At 42.7% G+C, this 24,510-nt stretch overlaps 2 protein-coding genes across 2 annotated transcripts; both read left to right on the top strand.

Annotated features, from left to right (window-relative positions):
• The first annotated feature begins 794 nt into the window (after window positions 1–794).
• Window positions 795–6,233, top strand: rbm7 (RNA binding motif protein 7). Its single transcript, XM_034549171.1, has 5 exons — window positions 795–1,018; window positions 1,314–1,476; window positions 2,543–2,618; window positions 4,904–4,988; window positions 5,277–6,233. The coding sequence occupies exons 1-5, from the start codon at window positions 926–928 to the stop codon at window positions 5,610–5,612; spliced, it is 753 nt and encodes a 250-aa protein (XP_034405062.1). The 5' UTR covers window positions 795–925; the 3' UTR covers window positions 5,613–6,233.
• Window positions 6,234–9,473: 3,240 nt separating this feature from the next.
• On the top strand, window positions 9,474–20,281 carry barx2 (BARX homeobox 2). Its single transcript, XM_034549329.1, has 4 exons — window positions 9,474–9,885; window positions 14,971–15,280; window positions 18,145–18,229; window positions 18,611–20,281. Exons 1-4 carry the CDS (start codon window positions 9,699–9,701, stop codon window positions 18,896–18,898), a joined length of 870 nt encoding a protein of 289 aa, XP_034405220.1. The 5' UTR covers window positions 9,474–9,698; the 3' UTR covers window positions 18,899–20,281.
• Window positions 20,282–24,510: the final 4,229 nt, after the last annotated feature.

The raw sequence follows: 24,510 nt of genomic DNA on the forward strand, positions 1-24,510 counted from the left end.
AAAAAAAAAAGAGAAAGCCTTATCTGTGTGCAACAGCAAGGCAGTCAAATAAACTGAATATGCCATTGAAGAGAATAATTACTTTATAGTAGCAAAGTTAAAGTTGCATCTGGCCTTACCAAAGAAGAAAGATGTGAGTGCATATGCATTAAAAAAGGATATTAAAACAAAACTTCATTAAAAAAAAATAATGAAAGTCAGACAGTCCACAAAACAGGTGCAAACAGGATATGGCAACATGCATAACCTTCTGCGGGGCTTGACTGAGTTGTCTTTGTAGGGCAACAATATTGCAAGTAATTGGAATTGTCTGACTCAGAGTGCCATGCTCATTTTATTAGCAATACAATGTGTGCTGTGCAAAAACACACACACACACACACACACACACACACAAAGGGAATAAAAATAAATAAAAAATGCAATTCGAAATGTGATGGGATCCACTTTTTCTGGCATAGTAAATATTATTGTAGTTTGGGTATAGAAACGCGCAGGATGTTTCAATAGCTCTCCTGTGCTGTGTTTTCATATACAGTCTATCTATGGTTATTTTAACTTATAGGTTTTGGCCCATACTCCCATGCAGTCGAGCTCCCAAAAAGGAAAACCTTAGACCCCAAATATTAAATATGCCATGTGTAAGACATTTACAATAAAAAAACATGTTTGCATGCATTTTTGCGGTTGTAGTTTAACCCAATTAGTTATCCTAAAAGCAAAAGGTAGAACATCTTAGGTGAACGTACCGTATGTGTCGTAAAGCGACCGCGGCTCATTACGACGGAAGCTCCAGTGTAACGGCACTTCCCTTTACGGACCTAACGTTAGGCCTTCCGGCTATATTTGGCAGAGCGGATCTTTTATTTTAAGCTAGACGTTCGCATTTACATCGCTCGAGAGCGCTATTATCTGCTCAAGCACAATGGGAATAGAGGAGGAAACGGACCGGACACTATTCATAAGGAATTTGGATACAAGAGTGACGGAGGAGCTTTTGTTCGAACTGTTTTTACAGGTACGGTTGTCGCTAACGGGCAGACATAGCTAGCGCTAGCTAGCAAATACGGAGTCAACAGATAGCACAACATGCTAACATATTGGACGCTTGTCTCAGTTAAAGTGGACACTTATTAGGTAGTACGCTCTCTTACAATAGCTGTAGACATGTTGTATACATGTGATAGTACCAATGTTTGTTGTGCGCTTGTTGTAGCCAAGTTCAATATATTGTTCTTCAAAGGAGTTAGCTTTAGCGTTAGCTAGTCGTTGTCCGTGTAACGTTAGGTTGTGTGTGTGTTGTTTTTCTGCAGGCGGGACCTCTCATCAAAACTAAAATCCCAAAAGACCCGGAGGGGAAACAGAAAACATTTGGTTTCGCCGTTTACAAAAGCGAAGTGTCCGTGCCATACGCCATGCAACTAATCGACGGGACATCGCTGTACGGGAGAAACATTCATGTGCAGTTCAGATCAGGTACGTTGAACGGGGTGTGGGCTCTTTGCACAGCTGGAGAAGCATTAACGTTGCTCGGATCATATTGGCGTTAATTAAACCGGGTTGCACTGCCGGACGTGTGTTATACAGCCGCGGGTAGTGCCGTTATGCACTACCCGGGGCTGTATAACTTGTTTCTCAACAAGATAACTAACTTTATTTCAGACACATTGGTCCATATATAAAACAACAAATAAATACAATACACATGCATAGTCATCGCAGTTGCAAAGTCAACCGTGGTTGAAAGACACTTGATCCAATGTTTCACAACCTCTGTTGTGGAGTTTTTTTAATGACCTTGTGGGTAAATTCAGTTTAAGAAAAATGGTTACCTCTGTGAACCAAATGTATGTTAATATACAAAGGGCCCAAATTGGGGCTAATATAGAGTCTAAACTTTTAACATGTCACAAAGACTTGTTTTATTTTCAAGTAACGGCAAATTAGTTGCTTGAACATTTTATCAGTTTTGATTTAAAATTACATTTTTAATAAGCATTGTGTGGCTTGTCAGAATGTGGTTGTGGCGAGCTGGCTTTTAGTATTATATAATTAAGAATGAGTTAATGAATTGCACTCACACAGGTCTATCATCACTGTTACAATCAACTGAAGTCCCAGAAGCACACTCGTGTTTTTCCTGGGTTCCTGAACCTGCGTCTCTATGTAACCCTGTTGACTTTCTGTCTGAAAACTGCACCGTTTGTATAGAAAGCACAAAATGGCATGCGTCACTTCTCGCTGAATCTATGCCAAACAGCGCGTTTAGTGTTTCAGCATATAAATGCAAATCTAAGATCGATTTGACATGTTTTCATGCCATCTGAAAATATAATGGAATGGGACTAAAACAGACATGGTCAAATATTGACTATTAGTTAAGTCATTTTCTCACACAATTGTGTTCCCTGTTGTATCACAATGTGACACATACAAGAAAAACAGTTGTTGTACTTGCACAGTATATGTGGTAGTTATTTTCAAACTGGAATTGATTTGTCCTTCATTAATAAACAGTTTTGTTCTGTTTGCCTCATCATAGGAAGCAGTCACAGCAGCAGTCCGGGGAACTCACAGAATACAAGTCCTGCAAATATCCCAAATCCGCATGGCCAGAGGTAAGAATGTCTCATTGACAGTTTTTCCGGCAGTGCCAGAAACTAAATCTGGTTACCTGCACTCTCCATAGCATTACAGCAGCTAATGCTCTCATGGTGGTTCACAGCTGCATCTTAAAATATGTCTCTAACACTGATTTTAAGGCAAGCAAGTAACCTGTTGCTCATCAGGGAAAGTCCACGTGGTACATTTCATCTCAACATTGACCTGCCAGATGGTGCAGCATCTCAGAGTCAAATACATCTATGTTGGGCTGTTGTGGCAACAGCATAACCACAGCACTGGCTGTTTCTAGCTATTGAGAGGATGCAATGAACAGCTGTAGCAGCTGAACGTTTTTTTTTCTTCTAGTTGCCTAGTTTGTCATTAGTTAATAATTTTTGAGAAATGGCAATAATGTAGGTTTGTAATTGGTACCAGCTTTTCAGCGTGTCCAAAGATGGTTACACCTTATTGAATACGATTACATTACATGTCATTTAGCTGACGCTTTTATCCAAAGCGACTTACAATAAGTGCATTCAACCAGGAGTACAAACTCGGAACAACAAGAATCAAGAAAGTAATGTTTCTTCAAGAAAGCCAAACTACAAAAATACCACAAGTATTGTGCTAATCTGTTTTTATTCAAGGTATAGTCGGAAAATATGACTTAGACATGCAGGTTGTTCATGCTCTTGGCAGTGCCCTCTGCTCTGGCAAAAAGATGTGGCATTAAATGGGATTAGACTGGTCTGTATTTACTCGTATAGAAGACTCGGTGTGCAATCCTTTCCACGTTTTTATGCCAAATTACATGCAGCAGTGCCTGTTAGGGCAATTGCTGGGAAGAGTATTGCCCCGAGAGTTAACTTGGGTAGTATCAGACCAGCGTAATGTATCCAGTATATGTTTAGTTTGCGAGACTTTAATTCATTCAACGTATAAAGAATAGTTCAAAATCTATTTTGAGATTATTGGAGATTATATTTAGTTTAAAATAACTGATCGTTCTTGTACACATTAGAATGGAGATTCTTTTTTTAATTGATGTTTAAACAATGATGTAACGGACTACCCGGCACATGCTGTTATGCATTCCATTTCAGTTTGACGAAAGCAGATTTAACACCCAAAAATATAGCAGGCTGACAGAAACACCAGGAATATGCATCACAAAGAACAGTTAACTTTGAGCTTAAAGTAGGCTCTGTGGTGTCACTAACCGGGCTCACTTTTCACTAGGGTCGATCAGCGTGGCATCCTTTGCTCCACGGTAGAGGGGTTTCACTCCAGTCAGCTTGAGTTTCATTACAATGCTGCATTCACATTGCTACTCAATATATTTTTTCACAACATTTGACTGAATTCAACACAAACTTGCTAAAAAACAAACAAAACCAAAACCAAAACCGCCACTTTGCGATCTTTATCTCCACAAAAATAGAGAGACATTTTTTAAATTTTTTTTAATGTTTGGAGGAACATTTCCTCAAGATAAAGATCACATCTGCAATCTTGTTTCGATAACATTCTCCAAACTTATCGGTTGGAAACGAGGCAGACAACGGTGACTGTTGCTGTTCAGTTGATTTTTAAAAACAACATGAAGTGGCATTGATGCATCAGTCATCCAGGGGTGGCACACAGACACACATTTGCACCAGGCAGCACACTTTCAGGCCCAGGTGCAAACAATCCACTGATTGCAACATTACTTGCATTACACTCCTCGGAAATGGATGTCAGACTTGGCTGCGTGTCGGTGCAGATTGACTTCCGCATTCCATGTCCCTCTTTACCAGTGAACAATATATGTCTCTAATAAGACGATTATCTCGAGCATATTCCCAGTTGATGGTAATGTCGCTGACATGGTTGGATAGATGAATTGTGTGTCAATAACGTGTGTTGCTGGACTAAATACTGATTGCTCTTGGCTTGAAGTCTGAGTTTGCCTGCGCAAGATCTTGTTTACGTCATGCTTCATACAGAGATTGTACTCTGATTGAGATACTCAAATGTTTGTCCGCCCTTATCATTGATGATTATTGTGCTGTTAGATCACACGTATTCAAAACGATATGAAACCACGGAAGCACATGGGGCTTGTCTTAATGAAATCTCCCTGAGGCGATCCTATAAAATGTTGAAACACAGGACCGATCCCTACGCCAAAGAGGCAGAATAAGGTCAAAGCACGAGTTATAACATCAACTAAATATAGATTATTTTACTTGGTTGGTAGTCAATATGTTGAATGTGCACCTGACACTATATTGTTCTTTCCCTTTAACTCTTCCAGGACCCCGACGCAGTTCAGTTCTCCTCCTCCCACCCTAATGCAGAGGTCTTTTTCATCTCCCGATAATCTGCAGAAGCATGTCATGGTAACCCTTTTTTATTTATATATATATATATATATATATATATATATATATATATATATATATATATATATATATATACACTTTTATTATGACACAGCATTGCACAATCATGACATCATTCATAGTGCTTATTCAGACCTGCTCTTTGCTTGTTTTAGCTGAAATGTGCCAGTGTTGCGAATAAATAAATGTTGCATTGTATAATTTGACAGCAATAGAAACGACTTTGTTCTCAATCATCCATATTGCGCGCCGGTCACGTTAACTGTTCTCTCCCTTAATCCGTAGATGAACAACATGATGTGGCTCCACATGCCGCAGCTTGAGCAGGTGAACGACGGCTTCTCCAAGCCCCAGCAGAGGCAGCAACCCGCAGGTGGAAACTCTGGCGGCGGAGGCTCGAGGCAACACGACGGCGCCCCCTATCGGCATTCGTCGAACAGCGGTGGCAGGAATCAGCGCTACGCAGAAGAACCAGCTCCTGGCCGCCACGGCCGGGACAGTTATCACCATCAGAACGACAGGAGTGGCAACCGTCACCATGGCAACAGAGGTGGCAACAGACACCACGACGATAAGGGAAGCAACCGTGGCCACCAAGATAATAGATGGCGGCGGTACTGAGACCTGTAAAGACTTCAGTTGTTCACACACTTGTGGACAGCGTACAAAAAAAGGAAAGAAATGATGTTGTTCACATGTATACTCAGGTTGTTTGGCCATGATGCTACCAATTTGATGATTTGATAACTTATGCCTTCGACATTTTTGTTTTTACTTTTAAGGCGTTTTTAAATTTGTACACTTCTTTTATGTGAGCTTTTCCTCACAAATGTCGCAATTATTTTGAGCTATGTTGATGAGGGCAAGGAGAGAAAAAGAAAACCAGACATGACAAGTAGTCATTTTGAAAGACAAAGGAAAATGTATTTAAAAAAAAAAAAAAAAAAAGAAAAGATTTGTAGAATTCTGGCGAGTTTTTATTTTATGCAAAACGATATTTAACCGGTGCTCTCCAAAATTCTTCAGGTACTTTGAAGTAAAGACTGAATGTTCAGCTAAAGATTCCACCAGCACCACTTTTACAGCATTGGGGCGCCATCCTTTCTTAATCATGTTAGATCTGTTGACCTTGCTCTTTTCTAGAAAAATGGGCTTTGTTTCAATTTTTTTATTCCGAGTCTGTAAGACTTAACTGTTTTAAAAATGGAACATTTTCATTATTATAAAGCTCCCTTCATTTGACTGTTGCATTGTCTTTCCTCTCGCCACAGTGTGTGTGTGTGTGTGTGTGTGTGTGTGTGTACTAAGTGAGCCTTTGTATGTTGATGCTACATGCTGTAATGCATGAACACATGGTCTTATCTGCACCTATAAATGGCCCGCCTGTAACTAATACACTTGTGCAGCGGGTTATGAAGTAATCTACAGGTGGCGCCACACGCATCCTTTTTATTGAATCAATTAAGATGTCTAATATAACCCCACGTGATCAGCTCCTGCATTTGGCCTTTTCTAATTTAGGATGCTTTCAAGTCCTTTACATGGATTTCACACGTTACAGCTCTCAACCCCGTTGGGGGTCTTGTCTCGTGTCCACCGTGAGCTGGACTGGCTGTTCTCTCATCAGGAGTCTTAGCGCCACTCTGCAAATGGCGCAGGTTTTTTCTTCTTCTTCTTTTTGTTCATCTACAGATGTTCCATCCCGTATTTAGCATCACTTTGATCCTTCGCGTGTCGTGTTGCGATGAGCCTACCGCAACGTCAGTGCCTCTGTTCGGACTTGTTTATCACAACGTGATGATCCGATCCCTTAATGTCCGCGTTGGGGTCATAATCTAGCCCACCGAAAGCGCTTATGACACTTAGCAGCGGATCGCGCGCTGTAGCGACAACCATCTCCCCTCCTCCACCTCCTCCTCACCCCACAATAAATCTCCCAGTGTCCAAAAGTGGAGGTGCATTTCAAACCCCTCTCTGCACTAAGCTCCGTCTTTGCCTTTTTATAATCTGCCTCGTGTCGGATTGCATCCTGATGCTTCCAAATCGCTCTAATAGAGCGCATCCGCTGTTCGGTGTTGTTGGTACTGGGATGGCCCTCCTCGCGCTTCTGGCCGAGGCATAACTCTTTTAATTGGTTGATCTGCCTGGCGTCTCCAGCCCTGGAGCGGGCGGATTAGAGGGGCCGCTCGGTAGCCGCTGCTGTGTGGACTTATATAGAAGCGTGTCTGCTGAAATGATCCACTTCCAAGCATCCAGAGACCCTCCCTTCCCTTCCCTCTCTCTCTTTCTCTCTCTGTCAAGTCCCGCAACGCGAACCACAAAGTGACAAGATGCCTGCAGCCGTGATTCCTGGTTCTTTGCCCTCCAACCCCCCCCCCCACACACACACACACACCTCAGGTTGTTGGGTTCATTGGTGCCACAGTAGCCCGGAGTTATAGGCCTGATTTAGCTGGTTTATAGAGTGCGATTTTAATTTCCCCCTTTTTTAAAATAGGATAACACGTGGATTTGTTTCTGGAAGCAATAGTTAAATTGTTTCGACTACACTCGCACTTTCTTTAGTGGGAAAACTACCAGAAAACGACGCATTAGTCAATAATAATGAAAGGAACCCGCCTAACAATACAATTATGGGAAAATGTACTACTTTAGTAAAAAAATACTTTAGTATTACAAAAAAATGTTTAAAATTGTAAGGCACAATGTATTAGTGCCGGGTCTTTTTTTCTTTTCTTTCAGTGCCTTCTCACCACCCCAAACACGGACAATGTGCTCCAGCAGTTGTTCTCATCTCCCTCTTTGATCAAGTCATCAAGCCTCTGAAAAGAAGCCGAGCTTTCCTGTAGAGCTCCCACGTTTCCTCCTCCACTTTGAACACCAGTTGCATTTATTTCCTATTCTTTAGATGATAATCGCCCCCCCCCCCCCCCCCCCCACACACACACCCTTTTTTTTAGGACACCGAAGTTACTCAACCTGCACATGGATTGTTCATCTTATATGTTAGTTAAATGAGGCTGCAACATGTACATTATTTTTTTTTTTAAAAAGATGTAGGCGACCAAACTATTTTCATGACCTCCTCCGTTTATTGTATTTCAAGGAAATCGATCATCAGCTGATCTGACGAGGATTGAACACAAAATAATAATACCGTTGCCATAATATTATAATAAAAAAGTTATAGAAAACTAAAACGATGGAAAAGCCTCTCACGGTGTCTGCCTCAGCCTGTGGAGAGAATTAACCGCACCGGCATGGGAGGTTTCACTTCCCCTCTCCCCGGCTCATCAGCCCGGGACGCTGATCAGCCGACATTGATCTGACCGACAACCAAAATGGTCTATTCCTAAAACAGAAAAATAAAAATCGTTAATCGTTGAATCAAACTTATTTCGCGGTGGGTTATTTTATTTGACATTTCTTTTATTCAGCGCCCCCGCGATTGTTGATTAATACTAAATAAATAAATCCAGAGCGAGTAAGTAAAGACAAAAATTGCATTATTGACTTGGCCTTTGACCGCAGTTCTGGCTATATTGACTTTCTGCTAATTTAACTTATTTGACAGGTTTCCCCTTATTATGCCACGCGTTTCGTTATTATTACAAATAATATATTTCATTCTAACTAATGATTTAATTCAAACAAAAAGAAGAACAAAAACGATTGCCCCGTTTAGTTCACCGTCCACGGAACTAAAGTGACACCGCAGCACATTAAGGGGTTAATAACTGAGAAAGATAGAAAGAACAAATTATCCACCCCTAGTTTGGTTTGCATATGCCACTAAAAGTCTTTTCAGTCCCAGTCCGAAGTTAAGATATCGAACACATTTGGATTGAGTATAAAGACGACTTCGGATGCAATAAGTAACACGTTATATTTATATGAAAAGAAGTTAGACGTGGATTCATCGCACAATTATTAAAATGATTAAGAACAAAATGATGCTAATGAAGCGTTTGAATCAGAGAAACGGCTCAATGTGTGTTCATTGCAAACGAGTTCGTACTACAGAGGTCTTCAGATTCAATGTGAACTTTTGACATACATACATATGGTTTGACATGGACTAGCCTATTGGTGTTGATGAATGGGCCTATTCCTTTTTATATTGAAAATATGACCAAACGTTTTTTAGAGCCGAAATAGAAAAGTTGCACAACCAATATGAAAAAAGAAATCAGAGCGAGAAAGATAACTTGTTGGTGGTGTGTGTGTGTGTGGGGGGGGGGGGGGGGGATGCATGTGTACAGTATAGGCTAGATGAGAGAGAGAGAGAGAGAGAGAGAGAGAGAGAGAGAGAGAGAGAGAGAGAGAGAGAGAGAGAGAGAGAGAGAGAGAGAGAGAGAGAGAGAGAGAGGGAGGGAGAGGGAGAGGGAGAGGGAGGAGGGCAATGGATGATGAGTTCAGGGATGGTTTATATAGCAGTGGGTGTGCGCGCGGACCGCAGTCACTCCATTGCCACTGTGGCGCTCCGCGCAGCTCAAGTTGAAGGCAGCTAAATCTCCGCCGCGACACGACACGACACGTCACGTCACGTCACGTCACGTCACGGGGGGAAAGCTGAGCGGCGTTGTCCAAAAAGCACAGACGATGCGTCGCTCCAACAACGCATGAACCGCACGAGTCGCGCGCGCCTCAGAGGTATCAGTGAACGACAGCGAAAGGTATACAAGCGGCGCACCAGGGGACGAGATCATGCACTGCCAAGCCGAGCTGAGGCTCTCCTCCCCCGGGCAACTCAAGGCTGCCCGGCGGCGCTACAAGACGTTCATGATTGACGAGATCCTGTCCAAGGAGACGTGTGATTACTTTGAGAAGCTGTCTCTGTATTCCGTGTGCCCGTCGCTCGTCGTGCGGCCGAAGCCTCTCCATTCATGCTCGGGTAAGAGTTCTTTTTTTGGTTTGGTTTGTTGTCAATCATTTAGACAGAAAACAAAACATACAATTTAAATTGAAAAAATAAATAAAAGGCAATTATTGCGTTTGCAGATTGATGATCGATTTATGAATGTGTTGATGTAAATCAAAGAGATGATATATTTGAATGGTGCGTGTTTCGGAAAATGTGGATTTACACTGGAGTAAGTTTAGTGTGAAGTGGGTGATGATGCTGGTGTAATAACAACAGTTGTGTAGTGCCGTGAAGTTGTGTGCCTAATTATTTTTTTTAAAAAAATGAAAAATCACAATCACAATCACCTGTGCATATGGAAATATTCCTATCTGTGATTATAAATTATAAATCACAATTAATTTATAAATTCATCGCTTAAAATGAAAAAAACAAAACTAATGCATCAGACGCTTTGCTTTTTCTCTCTCAAGAAAGTAGTTACAAATTAATCACATTTAATTTACTTCCTCCACAAGTTGCACCACGTTCCTCCCTCCTGCACATTATATAAATCACTGCAGCGAAGTGTTGAAAGTCAAAGACGTGCACTGGGTAAATGTCAGCGATGCTTCCGGGGTATTTGTTGAGCTGATGAATGACTCAATTGATGAGTTGTTTTAGTTTAAGGTCAATGAAGTGGGACAGATACACAAGGAAAACATACCGGCGTTGCTCGGCTTTAAAATCTTTTTGTCAATTTCATCTGATTTCATCTGATTTCACCTGATTAATTCTCTTATTCTGTTTGAAGGCCTTCCCTAATCACTTTTGCTGCAGCTGAACTTTTGCAAATGGGAGGATCGTATCGTGTTAGTGCGCTACTGTGTCACATACATCTGTGACCGACAACACAGTAAAGTTGTGCCCCCCACCCCTCACACACACACACACACACACACACACCACCACACCCCCCACCACACACACACACACACACACACACACAAAAAGGTGTCGTTTACATCGTTGTTGTGGTCCTGTCACTCTGTACAAGATGCATTATACTGCACACGGATTCACCTCGACTGATACAGAAAGAAAACAGACAAAGAGTCATTCAATACGCTTCCAAGCTGATTCCTTTGAATGATAATCACCAATCTCCACTCGCCCATGAAGTACCCCCCCCCCCCCCCCCCCCCATCTATAAGATGTTAAGAACAATCTAAATCTAAACAGATTTCTCAGCCTTTGTACTTCCTGAAAATTGTCCATAATAGTAAAGCTCACATGCACATGTTATCTTATCAAAACAAAAGTGTTCTAAATCGTAACTCCAGATGAATCCGAACAACTGAAAAGGCTACTTGCACGCTCCAGTAACCATTAGGATAATTGCTCCAAAGTCTGAAATAATAGCCACTGCAATTTGACGATGACAGCGGCTGGTGGATAAAAATAGGGTGAGCGATTCCCTCATCCCTCCGATATGGATTGGTGTATGCGAGGGGGGCACTATACGACCGGGCTCTGGCACCCCTCTGTTCGGATGGATAGAGTGACCCGCCCTGCATATCAGAACACTGTGCCCACCACTTATTTGTAGCTGCGGGGGTGTGAGACACAGTATATTCCCTCACATCAATGGCTTTTCGTGCCGCATATAGAAGTTGGCAAGCTTGCAGGTCCCGGGCCAAAAGGGAGGCGACTGGCGGTCCCCGAACACTGACAGTTGACTTCTATGTTCCGCAAAGGAAGGGATGCCATAACCTGCAGCCACCAGCGGAGGCCGCAGAAAAACACACAGTGATGCCCCACGACGCTGCCCGAAAAGGGGTTGACGACAACAATATTTTTTTTGTTCTGTCGCGTTTATCTGTGGCACGCCACTCAAAACACACCGACGTAATAATAATCATAATCCTTGCCGTGTTTCGTTTTGTGACATTTAAAAAAAATGTTTTTTTTTTTACTGCGAATCTCCATTTGTATTCCTTCCGAAATGGTTAAAGTTAAAGTGGCCAATACCCGAGGAGCTAATTCCCTGTCAGGATCAGAGACAATGAGGCTGACCTGGTGCTGAACACAGAACGACGTAATGGCAGGTTACACTATTTCATTTGGAGTCCCGTCTCTCAGCAGGACCCAGGGCAGGGCTTTTAGTGGCGCTTTCTGGAAGAGGTGAGAGAGATTAACATCAACTGTGGTGTAATCTCACTTGACAGCATGATGAGAAAAAAAAAGAACCCCCCCCCTCCCCCACCACCACCACAAATAGCAAAAAAGCAGGAGTGTGTACAGCCCAAGGGCCCGATGCATACTGGTTTTGTACGGGCTGCGGGGCTTATGGAAGAAATCCAACTGAGCAAAAGGGTTTTTCATCCCATGTTAAACCCTAATCCGCTGCACACAATAACATTTCCCATTAGGCATAAAGCCGTCTTGAGAAGGCCGATTACACCTATGTCAACACACATGGGCAAGTATGCACACGCACACGCACACACACACACACACGCACACAAAGATGTTCCATCTTCGGGTTTTGGGGATAATGTTCGACAAGCTGTCACCTCCCCGTCGATTCTGCGCAGCCACGGACCGTCACGTGTTTTCTATCTGGACAAAGGATCAGTAATAAATCAGTTCTAAAAGTAGTCGTGGAACAGGCCGATTTCAGCTGCCACGGGGAAGACATGTGTGGATCGGGTTTCAGATTAAATAGTTAATGCTTATTTTTAATGTAATGCTCGGCGCGCAGCTTCGGCCGGAGTCAGTGAAGCGGTGACCACAAAACTCCACTTGCCCTCACACCATTTGTTCATCGGTAGCATTGCATTGTTCCGATCATGTCCCGAAGGTGAAACGATGATGACAACAGCAATGAGTAAGAACGAGCAGAAAGCTGTGTGGCCCCCGTTGCCCCCAAAGGGCAAGGCAAAGGAAGAAGAAGAAGAAAAGAAGAAGAAGAAAACCTGTTTAATTGACCGGCCTCCTTCCTACCTGTCACCGTGACAGTTTTGATCCCGAAAACATGGCAAATATTCATGTACGTTTGTCATAGCTTTAAGCAATGAATCATATCCCATTGACAAAAAAAAAAGAAGATTAGATGAATAGAGCAAATTGTCGGTAATAAAAGGAATTCTTAACAAACGTTCTGCATCTATTCCTAGCAGGTATGTCTTCGCCATAAGCGCTTGTGCCGGTCCTTACATTCCGACCGTATCAAGAGTATCACTGTGCTCGTGCACGCGGCCGAGTGTCTCTGTCGCAGCTCGCTCCTCAAACAGTTTATTTGTAGACTATTGACAGGACACTGGCACTTGTCAACAGCATGTCACAGGGACGGCTTGGCTGTCGGTGGAAAGTCACGGCGGCTGACATTCCCCTTGTTTGCTCCCCTCTCCTTTTCTTTCTTTCTTTCTTTCTCTCTCTCTTTCTTTCTCTCCTTCTCTCCGTCTGAGGGGACTGTCCGGAGACAACCTCAAGCTCTCTGTTGACAACAGAGATGCCCCCCCCCCCCCCATTCAGCATGACACCTAATTCGATACACGTTCGATCAGATGACGATATCAGAAGATCTAACATTTACACAGGGGTAAAAAAAATAACAAAAAAATAAAACTGAGAGCAATATAAATGGAAAGGTATAAATGGAGAGTGAGAGACAAGAGGTCTTCTTGTCTAGACTTGTTGCAATAGCAGCAATCTCACGTTGGAGGATTAGTGATGACCTCAGCGCCTGATGACATCATGAGCCCAAGGCAGTGTCTGGTGTGTGTGTGTGTGTGTGTGTGTGTGTCTGTGCATGAGTGAAGAGCAACTGTGCCTTATACCTGGATGTGGGGGCCATTGTGAAATAGTGCAGTCTAAATGTGTAAGCATCTGCATTCATGTCCTAGAAAAGCCGACATGCCCGACTGTACGTCTTCCTCTTCTTTTTCCAGTCGGGTCTTCCTCTTGTGTCATCTTCTCGAGTCGTCCTCTTGAGTCGTCTCCTTCGCCTCCTCGATTCCCCCCGTCTCCTCGAGTCTTCTTCTTACTCCTACTCTTCTCCCAGAGTCGCCTTCGTCCTCTCCTGAAGTCTTCTTCCTCTTAAGTCTTCACATTTGTGCTCAACATAAGACAGAAATCATTAAAGCAACGGCAATAAAGTCAACGTCTGACTCGTGGGCCACTGTCTCCTCCACACACACACACACACACACACACACACACACACACACACACACACACACGGTGTGTATTGGTGTGTGATAACCTCCTATTTCCTCTGCTCCATTGCAGCCTTTTATCTCCCTCTATATCTTCTACCTCGACTCCCATGATCCCCACTGTGTCCTTTCTGCTCGCTCCTTATCAGCCCACACGGTTACAGACTGTGCTGTGCTCCGTTGGCTTGTAAATGTTGGTGACGGAATTGATTTTATATTTGAGGCCGTAAGGATTTTCCAGGGCAGATATTATATTCACTTTGGATGACCCACCGCATCCTTCTCGACCAACCTCCCCGGTCTCCTTCCCTCCCATCTTGGCTCCAGACAAGTGTTACTTTTTATTGATTCTGGCGTCTTGCTGCTTCTGTCTGTACTGATAAAGAACATACATGTGTGTGTGTGTGTGTGTGTGTGTGTGTGTGACTACGTACATGTGCAAGAGTGAGGGACACAAGTTTATTAGCTGATCAGTGTTTGATTTAGTTTTTCGGTATTTTATTACGGCTCATTCCGTGTCTGCGTCATGCTGTCAGAATCAGTGTGTGCACGTGGCTTTGTGACCGGGGAAAGCCAGTTATTATTTAACAACCGGCGAAAAAAAAAATAATCATTCATTTGAAGGGTTCAGAGAAGCGATGTAAAACACAGTCTGCGTCATTGGGATCGCAGCCCCTCTACATGGAGGGGGTCAAAAGCAAAACACTTTTCACAGCAAACGCAGGTCAATTAACGATGAACCCGTCTTATGTGATTACTGCCGGTCGATAATGGGACAACCGAGGTGACTGAGTGGCACATAAAAGTTCAAAATAGAAATCTAATCTTCCTCCTCCTCCTCCTTTTTTTTTTTTTTTTTTTTTACCCAGTATCTCTTTGTTTCTGTCACCTGACCCACTTGTCTCTGCTCCTCCAGGCTCCTCGTCACTACGGGCCTACCCTCTCCTCTCCGTGATCACGCGGCAGCCCCCCAACCTGCCCCTCCACCTCCCTCAGACGCCGTCCCCGGTCGGAGTCCCCCCGCACATGCTCTCCCCGCAGCATCCGCGGGGCTCCGAGCCCTCGCCCAGCCAGACGCCCCTCAGCATCAGCAGCGAGTCGGAAACGGAGCACGGCGGCGCCCGCCTGAAGAAGCCGCGCCGCAGCCGCACCATCTTCACCGAGTTGCAGCTGATGGGCCTCGAGAAGAAGTTCCAGAAGCAGAAGTACCTGTCCACACCTGATCGGTCAGTATCGCTGAGGGCCTTTTTCTCTCTTAGAATTGCAGTAATACAGTAATACAGTAAATCAACAGAACACACACACACACACACACACACACACACACACAGACACACACACACACACACACACACACACACACACACACACACACACACACACACACACACAGAGCTGAAGCAACACATAAAAGCACATGAATAGAAAATGGTTAATCATGCTTGCTAACCTCACGGCCACCTAAAACGATTTTGTTAACTCGAAAGAAAGCGAACCACTGGTGCATTAAAGGATGAAGAAGAAGAAGAAAGAAAAAAAAACACAGCAATTATTACATTTCAACCAAATGTCAGTCAGCCATCTAAGCGTCAATCATCTGTGACATTTTGATAACCTGCATACCTGGTAGAGAGCGCATTTTGAAAGTATACTACACGCACACGCATCCATGCACATTCACAAAGCCACAAGTGCAATTATCAAGCAGCGGTTCACCTAACATCATCATTTTTGATTTATCCTGCGGGGAATGTCTCATGTAATGTGAATTTGTCTAAGCCAGAGCATTACCTCAACATTCTAGTCGAGACAAGAGTAACGTTTTAACCCTAGGCCCTCCAACAGCAAAAAGCCCCAACAAAGAAACACTGCCTCATTCAAAAAAGCCAGGGACGGGGGCCAACGCAAGCAAACAGAAGTATATTACGTTGATTTACGGCCAATCATTTCACACATGTGCAGGTGTATATAAAGGACATTTCTGCAATGAGATGAAGTAATCTACATGTTAATATGTGTGTCTTAAGTTCCATTTTGTGGGTCATTTGTTGGGACCTGACATGAGGTTAGACTATATTTTTCCAGTTTTATTGTAAGCCTCACTTTTATATTTGGCCTGCAGGCTGCTTTTCCATTTAACCAAGAATAGTATCGAGCCGTGCATGTTGTAAAAAGCTTTCCTTCACATGCGCGGTAGGAATTTTAAAACCACTTGTGAACCTTTGTATCGGGCAGAGATTGGACGTCTGTACTCGTTACTCATCCATGTTTCTACTGAGAGTTAATCAGCGGCTGCTTAAAAACACGACGGTTTTCATGCCTTTAGACATGCAAATGTGCACGTGATTTGAAAAGAAATGTGCTTTTATGGAATAAACTGGATTTTATTTGTCATTTGCATTTACATCCCACCCTTGGGGAAAACTCCCACGATGTATTATTAAATATATCACATCTTGGCTTGCCTGGAGCTGTTTGGAAAGGCTCCATGTGTCGTCTTAAAGCAGAAGCCACGAGGCTGAGCACAACTCGGTGATCAAAACCAACCAAGTGGCCGTGCCAAAAATACTGTGTCCTGTCAAAATATCCGATTCTGACGCTGTGTTTGAAATTAATTAAATACCCAGCTGGCGGAAAAACATCAACAGAGAAAAGCCTTTCTTTTAAAGCCCCACATCAAAAGGTGTGGCGAGCTCCCCTACTTTGGTTTGTTGTGATCCAAAGATAACTTGTCTTTTCTCTCCCTCGGAAACCTGAGCGGCTGTGAATTGAGACGACACAGACGAGAGGAACCAAAACCAAAAAAAATAACCCCTGAAAAAGGACTTAATTATTTTTTATCATATCGCATCAATGGTTTTATACAGGTTCCAATTATAATAATTAGCGTCTCAATAATCCTCACTGTCATCATCATCATTATAAAAAAAAAAAAAAAAAAAAAAAAAAAAAAAGGTTCTCAGCTACACCCAAGATTCCTTGGTGAAAGGTGGAAGCATGGGACAAAATGGCAGCCTCGCGGTAGCCTGGAGGGAGCAATTCAAACACTGTTTCTGTTGCCGGGTGGTTTCTATCCATCGAGAGCTAATGACCATGAACAAGAGGGGTGTTTTACTTTTCTGCAATTACTTTTCCTTACCTCCAGTCGTGAACTGCCATAGACTGAGGCACACATGCTTGTGAAGTTTGATAGACAGTTTGATTGCCTGTGTATCTGGTGGCCTTTTGAAGTGCAGATACATACGCGCACACAAAAACCACACACGCAGCTCTTTATGGACGGTATTAAGTTATGTAGATGATCCTGCGAATCATGCTGCTCTGCCTTTTTAGATTCTGCGCCGTCTCGGCTTCCACTTTCACCATCAAATGAAAGCCAGTTCTTTTCACTGGGGGGTGAAGGGGGTGTGGGGGTGTGGGGCCTGAGAACCCCTTCATCTGACTGTTAACGACTGAGAAGAGCAAGGAAGAGGAAATCTCATTTAAAAAAAAATAAAAAATAAATCCAGATAACCGTTCCTTTCCTTTACAAATGGATGCCTTGTTCACTTTATCTGTCCCTTCCTGGAATATCCCATTACACAGCATCCAATAGCCCTATTAGTCATGGATCAACACATGTGGTGGATGCATTCGCAAATTTTCTTCCAACGGCACCTATTGTACAAGCGCCGTGTTTGGATTACTGACCCCAGTACAGATGTTTCAATTCAAGCGGTGTTTCCTGGGCTGCAGGTGTACAGTGTCAAACTCCAGCTACGGGCAGCTTTGATGTGAGATTCAAAGACAGAGTTTAAGACTTTAAGACAGGTCTTATACTGTACTTCAGCTCGCACTGCTGGCAACCTCCTAGGCATGAAGCTGCATTATATATTTGGTGGAAAGGTATAAACCAAAATTAGTGCCACAGTTCTCATCATCCTGTCAGCGGGAGACGGATTCAACCTTCCTCCTAGTGCTTTTGAGAAACGTGCAGATTAATTTGAAAGCACGTGATTGGTATGTGGCACCCGGCCACGGCATTACTGGCACGGCAACTGGCGAAACGTCGACGTAATGTTGCCGTTTGTTTTGTTTGTGATTCTTTCAGGTTAGACCTGGCCCAGTCACTTGGCCTCACACAGCTCCAGGTGAAGACATGGTACCAAAACAGGCGTATGAAGTGGAAGAAAATGGTAAGAGACACAGTAAAGCATGTCTGGGTTGTTGTAAAAAAAAAAAAAAAAAGAGACTCCTGTTATCTTTTTTTTTTTTTCTCTTAAAAGAAAAGAAAAAAAACATTGTCCAAAAGTGTTTCACGTATGGTGCTGAACTTTAGCATTAAGGTAGCCGTATGACAAGGAGAGAGGGTGTGGTGTGAGACGTGACCGATGATGACGGCAAGGGTCAACAACTCAGAGAACAAAAAGGACCTGAAATCATTAAAGATGAATGAGTGCACGAGGGGCAGCCAGCAGCGATACGTCTTCTCTTAATTACTATAATAGCCAGCGTTGCCTTTGACTGCTGCTGCCATTTATTACCAGTCCACTAAGATTGTCTGTGTGCTATTCTAGGTGCTCAAAGGAGGTCATGAGGCCCCGACCAAGCCCAAGGGAAGACCCAAGAAGAACTCCATCCCCACCACGGAGGAAATAGAGGCCGAAGAGCAACGAATGAAGGCGGAGGAAGAGGATCGGATGAGGAGGGCGACAAAGGAAGCGGCGCTGGCTCGCGGAGGAGAGGCGTCTCAGCTGGAACCTCAGGATCTCAGCTCAGTAACTCACGATCCGGCCGCGGCGATGGAGGAATCCGAGCGAGAGCTGCCGCCTCTGATGCAGTCGGAGACTCATCCAGCCAGCTAAGCGAGAACAAAAATAACCAAAGACTGATGCCTACCTGAAAACAATTAGTGCCTCAGGATCACTGTAAAAAGCCTGTGTGGCGTTTAGAGAGAATTTGACTGGAAAACATATTGCTGGAATCCAATCGTTACCTAACGCAGCCTTTTTTTTTGGTGTTGATTTCCTCGTGTATTCGATAATGTACCACAGCGAGGGCTAAAATGCCTATACACACTGATTGCACTGGTGAATATGTGGCCTGTATTTGAGCAGGACCCTGGTATAAGGAGTGTAAATCTGTCAAACGTAAGGTCAGGTGAGTCGAAGCGAGACTCGCATCGCTGCACCCCCTTATTGTGCGAACATGAACGATCAAATGCGCCGCCGGTCCGCCGAGCTGCCTCACAACGTGCATGTGCCAAAGTATCAATATTTGCCTTACTGTAGTGTCTCTATGTTTCTATGTACTATAAATCACTTCACTGCCAACAACTAGATACTATTCAATGGCCACAGTGCCTTGGTCGGTCTCAGAGGAAAAAAAGCTTTTAAAGTGTTGATATAATAAGTATATTTTTTACAGTAAAACCTTTTTGATTACAAGTTCCATTTTTGGAGACAGAGTTGTAAAGTTTTGAAGAGCACCTCTATGTTTACTGTGGAGTTCCTCTGCACTGCTTTAAGGCGCAAATGTTTCATTATATGGTGAGTAAAGCTTTCGTTTTTTTATTTTTTCAATCTGAAAAAAAAGAGAAGAAAAAAACAATATTTCTGCCAAGCCATACACTGTATCATACTGTAGAAATGTGTATAAAGTTTAAAATATATGTTCTTTCAGATATATATGTAAAACAGTATTTTTAACTGCTGTTTTAGATTGGATTAAAATAGTTTGTATGTGTAATGTTACTGCTGTCCCTGATCTTTTTACTCCTTTCATGGGAGTCAGGAGGACTCTACTTTCTGCCACGAGGCCACTGAGACTCTTAACCTGTCAGAGGTTCTCAAAGGGCATAAATCATAGCCTGTGCCAAAAGATGTGCGGCGAATGCTGAACATTTAAAATCTCAGACCTATTCCGCCTGCAGGCGTTGCATGAGTACCCCAAACAGTTAAACTCACATTAACATAACTGCCTGAAACTGACTTCTTCCAACTTCTCCCGTCTTCTCCATCCCCCCCCCACCCCCGCAAAGAATTGTGATTAAAGAGTTTCACTTTTTTTGAATTACACCAAACGATTTATTTTTATTTGTTATTGTGTCCATATATTAAAAAAAAGTGCAGTATTTTTCTGATGTAAATAATGTTTGTTTGCTAAGTTTGTTTGCAGTTTTTTTTAAGTTTGTGTACAATCCTTTCTACCATGTACAAGTGTGTGTTTACGTATTTAAATACACTGAATAAAACAGCAATCATTTAAAATTCCACTTGCTTGGATCTTTTGGTGAATGAATGTGAAATGCGTCACACACGCATGCTCCACTTTGCATAATGCAACCAGACATTCTCATCTATTTTGGCGTGTCTCTCACAAAACTGCTCATCAACAAATTAAAGTGTCTTGCAGGTCGGATGTTTCTGTCACGTCATTCTAAGTGTGTGTAAATCAAACAGTTACAGTAGAACTGGCAGGTTGAAGTTCAGGCAGATCCATTACCGAGGAAGCTTTTGACAATGTATTATCCGCAGTCAAAGTTCACCATGAATGACGTTTCTCGCTGTGACATTTATCATCTCTATCCGTAGAGCAAACACGCTGGCTCGTGAGGGCTCCTCCGTGACCCCGTGCGAGGCTCAAGTGTATTTTTAGTGCCTGATACCGGACATGGATGGTTTGTAAAGCAAACGGCGCAGGTTAGCAGTGAGTTATGCGCACGGCGCTTCAACGCCTTGTGTACACATTCGAAGTATGCTTCTTACGTGTGCGTTCATTGGCAGAGGCTCCGCCACTTCCAAGAAGTATTATTGAACATCTGACTCTTTCAGTATCTGATTTGAACTCGCTTCATCACTTAAAAAAAAAAAAAAGAAAAAAAAAAAAAGAAAAAAAAGAAAGGCCAAATGGTTGTCGAAAATGTGCCGATTCGAGCGTAGCTTTTCGCCCAAATAACTGTTTTCTACGTCCGGATTCTTTTCTGCAGTCCTTTTCTCATAAAAAAAGTAATCTAAGTATCGCCGTTTGAGCCTATTAACAAGAATAAATATAACTTCTACATGATTGGTGAGTGTGATTACATCACATGTGAATATGTACATACAGTATATGACTGATTTGGTGTCAATATAGTGCACTTACCAGAAACTATCTAAATGGGGATATCTTTATTATTATGTTCAACGGTATGTAAGGGCCAACAAAGCTTATAAATAAATATATGTATTTTTGAATTACAATATTAAAAGCATTGGAGTTGAATATTTTTGGAAGGGGTATAGGGGGCACTAGCATATAATAAATCATACTAATAAAGTCACTGAAACAGATATGTATAAAGTGTAAAGTAAGCCCTGAAAGGTGCGCACATGGATTCCTACAAACAATGCAATGCAAAACATTTTGTAAAATGAATAAAAATATTTTTTTAATGAAATCCTATAAGTAAAGAGGTAAAAATGAATCACCAAAGTATGCTTTACATTTGGTACTATAGCGTGTCATTTGCAAGTGACTTCATCATTTTCAAGTGTTGATTGTAAAAGTTAATGTTTTATTTTTTCTATTTTTATTGTTTTTCGTCATAAGTACACATTGCTCAAATAAGTACTACTTTCAACTGCTTGTTTAAAGGCACGAGAAATATGCATTAGGTCTACAATAATTAATTCTAACAACTTTTGGCACATACAGTAGCAATTAATTTGGAATATATAAATTACTTATTCAGAATTGCAGTTTGCCAGGCTCATGTAGTGAGCTCAGACTCAACCTCAACACCTGTTCAAATTAAGGCTTAAACAACAAAAGCCTTTGAAACCGTTTCAGGGTGTCTGCCTTAATTGCAGCAACATCATATTCTTATTAAATATCTTTGTGAAAACACAGGCTTTGGCTGCCAAGCAGGCAGGCAGGCAGCTCTGCAAGGAACCGCGCGTTGCAAGTCTCCACAGGCTGCTGAGCTCCTCAAGGCTAATTGTTGTGTGGCGAGGTGAAACACTGGCGGGCCTAATTGGAGAACCTGTTCTTTTCTCACAAGACCAAGTTCAGCCGTAGGTCACAGGAGTGGAGTGGTGTCAACGCTAGCCAGCCCCCCCACCCCCCCACACCCCCACACACCCCCACACCCCTCCACCCCACTAAGACATCCATTGCACACCTTCACCTGTCAGCTTAGTGTACGCACGGGCCGATTTGAGAGGGGGGAGCGGGCGTAGCTCGCGGTGTGTCACCCTCATTTGTGTCATGACAGAGGAAGTTATCTCTAAATGTTGAGTGCAGGAGCAACAGCAGGGCTTACCTATGTCAATAAAGGTGGAGGCGTTCTACAACGCGCATAATGCTCTCCATTGTCTTCAATAAGGGAGGCAGTAATCATGGGCAGTGTCATGGGGCTCACCTCCTCTCTGAGGAGCATGTGGAAGAAATGTGGCTGACTGTACCTGTTGTTATGAATATGATGATTAAGACGTGCGTTAAAGCAATTATGTGTCATGTAAAACTTTTCAAGAATTAACAAGTACAAAGACATGTGGCTCTGATTAATCTACCAAGAAAGTTTATATCTGGGTATGTCCTCAATGTTCTTTGCATTCAATCATTCAGATCCAAACTTTAATCTTTGATTGCGTTAGTACAAGTGAAAATAAATGCCTTAAGATACAGTTGATCTAATACTAAAAGGGAAACACATTATTTCCCTGTTTAACCCGGGTGGCAACCGCTTTAAACCTGCATTTACTCTACTGGCCATCAGAGGGCGTCTGGTTGAAGTCTGATTGTATAGAAGTCTATGAGGAAAAAATAAATAATTCTTACCTCAGTAAACATTGTGATGGTGGCAATTGCTCTTTAATCTTCTTCAATACAGCATTATGTCCATTTAGTAAATGATGGTGCCATTTACAGTAAAATAAACAATAAAAACAGTGTATGATTTAAAGGGTGTGTCTACCATGTGATTGACAGGTCACCATTCAGAGCCGTAGATGGCGTCTTTACGCTCCAGTAAACCTCCGTAAACTGTATGCAAAAAACAAGATGGCGACCGTGGTTTAATCCACAACCTGTTTGCTAACAGCTGAGAGGTATCCCGAGTGAAACTACCTTCATGTAAACATCACGCACCATCTATTATCCACTAGAGGTCACTTGCACAGATATAAACAAATACAAGATTAATGTAGATTCCATATAAATGGAAGTCATCGAACACATTTACTTTCTTTTTAAAATCAATATGAAAGAGAAGGAAGACAAAGAAGTGTAACAACCAAAGAAAACAAGTACATGCAAGGACCTCCACCGATTGAGATAGTACCTGGATTTAGTTTTCTTCCAAAAGAAGGATCTAAAATGTAAATTAACAACTGGGAAACAACACAAAGAAGCATTCATGTGTTGCCAGGACCATATGAATCAGATTTTCTTCCAATCACTTCCGTCATTTACGCAATCATCGTTAACACAGATGCTTTGGGACTAAGTGCCCAAATCATTTCTCAGATCATCCCTTGTTGATGTACTGTGGGATCTTTCAGCCTAACGTATTTAGTGCTTTAATTGCAGTGCAGCCCGCCTCCCTGTCGTCTTTTGATAGCTCATGCTTTGGTCAACATGTCTGGGAGACGACGACACTGCCTCCCACCTCCAGGCTCTCAAGCTCATAAATCAACCAGTAAGCACATGTGTGTGTGTGTGTGTGTGTGTGTGTGTGTGTGTGTGTGTTTTGCTGCAGGGATATTGAAGGGCTTGTTGTGGAAGTCATGATCACTAGCTCAGGGGTGTACATCCGCCTGCTGAGGAGATGGGCAGTAATAGACCTGTCAGTTGACTTTTACCCAGGAGCTACCGTGTGCTGCTGTGTCCAAATTACTGCCGACTCCCCCAAACCCCACAGACCTCCACTGAGATCCCAGTCAGTGATGACTTAACTCCAACTGGTAACAGCCTTTTCATGTGTGGATGTAACGGATAGGCCAGTTTGCAATGTCTTTCTCCTTAGTTGTAAACCACATGAACTTCCCATTTTTGTATGTCTTTAGTATAAAAAAAGAAAAAAAAAGTGAATGAATTGAATCTAAACTCGAAGGTCCACTAATTGTACAATGATTCAGATCTTTAAAGCCAACCCAGTTTCCTTGGGAGTGTCCTCCAGCTGTTCTGCACCTCTTGATTTACTATAGCCAACGTTTTACCTGCTAATGCAGGACATAGTGTGCCTCAATGTAATTAGATAGACGGTGAGGGTGATAGATGGGCCTGTAGCAAAATAAGCAACTTTTTTTTTTTTTTTGCCGAAGGCGAAAAACCTCTAACCGTAAAATATCTTAATAATACTGCAGTCACCATGTGGAGATAAGGTCATTGTTGATTTTTGCAGAAGCAGAGTGGAACTGTCTCCGGTGTCATCACGTGACCTAAATGTGAACTTTCAGTCGTGACAACACAAACCGTTAACAGTCAATCACAGTTT

The sequence above is a fragment of the Cyclopterus lumpus genome, chromosome 13, assembly GCF_009769545.1.
Source record: "Cyclopterus lumpus isolate fCycLum1 chromosome 13, fCycLum1.pri, whole genome shotgun sequence".
Lineage (NCBI taxonomy): Eukaryota > Metazoa > Chordata > Actinopteri > Perciformes > Cyclopteridae > Cyclopterus > Cyclopterus lumpus.